This window comes from Amphiura filiformis, chromosome 4, assembly GCF_039555335.1.
Source record: "Amphiura filiformis chromosome 4, Afil_fr2py, whole genome shotgun sequence".
Classification (NCBI taxonomy): domain Eukaryota; kingdom Metazoa; phylum Echinodermata; class Ophiuroidea; order Amphilepidida; family Amphiuridae; genus Amphiura; species Amphiura filiformis.
Window position 1 is genome coordinate 60,931,681 of NC_092631.1, and position 3,954 is coordinate 60,935,634.

Consider the following 3,954-nt stretch of genomic DNA (forward strand, 5'->3'; position numbering starts at 1 on the left):
AGTCGGCAAACCCTTCGGCTAACCTTCAACCTTTTATCAGACAGCCTCTCAAGCTCGCAAGCTTGCGCAGCCTCAGCATATAAGGTGAATCTCTGATCTTAGACGATCCTGCATGCACGCCTTGATTGGTTGTTAATGAGGAATGCCAGGCAATATCTGTATTTTAAAGAAAAGGACGCAAATAACCTTTGTACAAAGTCCTTTAGACCGGGATATATAATTTAATCGCAAATTAAAATGTATTTTGAATCCTGTGCATAAAAATTGTGACATGACTGCATTAAAGACACACGAACTATACATTTTAATCAATAAAACAACAGCAAGGTTTACACAATCGGAGACGACTGATTCGTTGATAAATGTGCTCTCGTGTGTCCTAATGTACGTTTTCTATATTATGTATATTTCCATATCTTTAAACAATACTGTGGGTACCAGGTACTTCTTAACAATCAGATTCCTATCGCGTATATGCCAAGCGTTTTAAGTGCTCTATTCAAAGTAATGGCACATAGACATGATGATATAATAAATAAATTACGTAAATTAAACATGTAACTATTGATGGAGGTGAGACTGGATGTGTAGGCGGGCTCGTGTTGATCTACACATGCTCTGACGGTATGAACAGAAACAAGTAACACACTACGAGAATAATGCAAGCAACCATTCACAAGTCAGGTTTTAGGCGGAGAAGAAATTGAAATTTCAAAAGTGTTCCTGCAGATGTTAAAACATTACTTGCAATGTAAGGTAATAGTGCACCCATTTCTGAGGATTTTTATCTTTAAAGTATAATATGTATGTGGAACAGTTCGTGTAACATATTATACTCTGCACGCAACGTTTCAAACGTCGATACCTGTGGATTCACTACTTATTATTTCGTGAAGTCTAGACGCGCATCACAATGAATTACCAACAGGTTTGTGATGGAGACGCTATGCTGGCCAATTCTACTGACGATGAACTATTTCCCGATAATTACACATCAGAATTCACGCAATATCTGAACAACAGCTATGACGAATATTACTCTTCCTATCCTGGAGGATACCTTTCAATGACGACTGACATGAAATGGTTACCTCATACCCTGTTCACGATGGTATTTGTCCTAGGCATCCCTGCCAATGCTCTCGTGATCTTTGTGCTTCTCCGTAACGGGGCTCTTCGCATTACCACCAACATGTATCTTTTCAACTTGGCGGTTACTGACTTCTTATTTCTAGTACTTCAGGTTCCCGCCAAAATCGGAGTATATATGATTACACCTGGTGACATGTCGTGGAAACTTGGGCTAGGAATGTGCAAGTTCAGCATATACGTGGTCTATGTTAATATGGCTGTTAGTATCATTACACTAACGGCATTGGCGGTGAACAGGTACTGTGCCGTTATGCATCCAATAAGCTCCAGAACACAACGGTAAGCTTGATAATCACTATTGTCTAACTGGTAAACAAACATGGGAGGAGAGAGAGAGAAAAAGAGAGAGAGAGAGTGAGAGAGAGAGAGAGAGGGAACGAGAGAGAGAACGAGAGAGCGGGGAGAGAGGGAGAGAGGGAGTAGGAGAGAGAGAGTAGAAGGGGAGAGAAGGAATGAGATAGAGCGAGAGAGGGGAGAGAGGAAGGGTGGGAGATAGAGAGAGAAAGATGGATAAATTATAGTTCAATTCATTTGAATTGCTATTACCATGCGCAATTATTGTTATTTTTATTGAGCTAAAATGGTCAAAAATGCAATTCGAGAATTACAAACATTGTGCGAGTTACGTAGGACTGATTAATTTCCCTTGGAGACAGATGCATTTATTTCGCTCTTATTTCCAACAAGTCTAGTGCCGATGTTAGTATATAGGCTAATTGTTTTCTTTTTCGGGCATTAATCAGGTTAAAACCTGCGCTGTATAAGGTTGATTATTGTCTAATGTTTATACTTGCCACTGTGAGGCTTTTGCATTAGACAGATTAACATCTCATTTTTCTCCACCAAGTAATACGCAGTTGCTAACCATCACCATGAACACTAAAAGAGTAAATTCTCAACTATAGACAATCGTTAAGGGATCTAGAATGAGCGTTTATTGCGTTTCGACAGTATTTTTTGTGGGACATGAGAGCACCTCAGACCTATCGAATTGCATTCTGAATACGAAGCATGTCTTTCTGATATCAAATAATTTTCATTTTTGAAAATCACAATATAATACAAATTTTATGACAAATTATAAAAATTTGATATTTTTCAAATTTTTGATATATAACAGTCCTAGAAGTAAATTATATAAATCTAATGATATATTCTTAAAGTGTATGTAGCAGGAGGAAAAAGCCGACGGTCAATTGAAAATTTTGACCTTTCATATTGAAGATATGGATTTTTCCCCAAAAAGACCTTATTTTTGTTTGGTGTTTTGGGAAAAAATCCATATCTTCAATACGAAAGGTCAAAATTTTCAATTGATCGTCGGCTTTTATCCCACCTACATACACTTTAAGTATAAATCACCAGATTTATAAAGTTTACTTCAAGTACTGTTAAATATCAAAAATATCAATTTTAATGATTTGCCATAAAATGTGTATTAAATTGCGAATTTCAAAAATCAAAATTATTTGATATCAGAATGACATTCTTCGTATTCAGAATGCAATTCGATATGTCTGATGTGCTCTAATGTCCCAAAATAAATACTGTCCAAACGTTCATACCCCAGCCCTTAATCCGTGAAGCAAACGTTTACTTAAAGTCCCATTCAGTGATCACAGCCAAAGTGTAAATATATAATTCTCTATAAATTGCTTAAAAGTGAAGGATAAGTTATTGAAATAGTGAAATAAAAAAGGGCCATGACGTAATAGGTATTTTTGAAATAAACATTTTTGGCAAAAAACGAAGAAAACAGCAGTATTGATGAAGTTGAAGCACCATTCAAATACATGTAGCTAATTTATATACTGTCAGTTTACAGATGTATGCTTTGTTATGTAAAAAATACACGGCTTTCGGCCGAACCACTAGGCTATGTTGGCACATCTATGATAATGATAAAGGTACCAAAATCAGAATTGTGATGATTTTTATGTCTGGATGAGCAAATCACTGAATGGACCTTTAATATAGTATTGTCGATATATTTTGTAAAAGGCTGAAAAAATGCTAATCATTTCATACTCATCTTTGGTTAATTTGTAATTTGTAATTAGTAATATGTAAATGAAAATTCAATGTTATCGCTGCTTTTGAAAAATAATTGAAAATGTTGAATAAACTTTCTTGTAACTCGTGTGCTACTAGTTAACCACTTGAGATATGATGAAGACAAACATCACGATTAGTCTTTAACATTTTTATAATGTAGAAACACTTCAATTTGTATAATTTTCTGCATGAAATAGTTGGTTGACTGTGCTATGTCATTTTCCTGTATGTGAGATATCATCAAGATAATATAATCAATTTTTCCAATGCCGTCATCCCAGGTGCTGACTGACAGGTAATAAGTCCTACAAAATTGGATTGTACGAGTTCTGCATTTAAAGTCATTTTGATTTTGTAACATTTCCATTAAAATAGATTTGTTTTCTTTTCCACAAAATGGTCCTTTTTATTTTCAGATATGTCCCCTTTTAATTTTGGGGAAATAACTGAGGTAAATCAAAGTTTACAATGCTGTCACTCAGTCGATCGTGGCCGAGTTCGGTCCCGTTGATGTATCGACGGGACACGTCGTTTTATTAAAAATATTGAATTGTAATTGTGTGCTCAGGTGTATCGAGGTGGAAACTGTGCATAGATGGTTTTTAAGAGAATCGTTTTTGTAGTCAAACCTTTCCATATGGTTCTGCAGTTTAAATTGAACTGCAGAGGCTGTTATGGGTTATAATTTATTCTACCATTTCATCTGCCACATCCTGGCGAAGCCATATTTAATTTATGTATGTCTAT

The 3,954-nt window shown here is 35.6% G+C and overlaps 1 protein-coding gene across 1 annotated transcript; it reads left to right on the forward strand.

Annotated features, from left to right (window-relative positions):
- The first annotated feature begins 913 nt into the window (after positions 1 to 913).
- On the forward strand, positions 914 to 1,435 carry LOC140150305 (kappa-type opioid receptor-like). Its single transcript, XM_072172312.1, has one exon. It carries the CDS (start codon positions 914 to 916, stop codon positions 1,433 to 1,435), a length of 522 nt encoding a protein of 173 aa, XP_072028413.1.
- The last annotated feature ends 2,519 nt before the right edge of the window (positions 1,436 to 3,954 follow it).

Excerpts from the sequence above, each read along its gene's own strand:
- LOC140150305 (XM_072172312.1), top strand. The coding sequence starts at position 914 with ATGAATTACCAACAGGTTTGTGATGGAGACGCTATGCTGGCCAATTCT.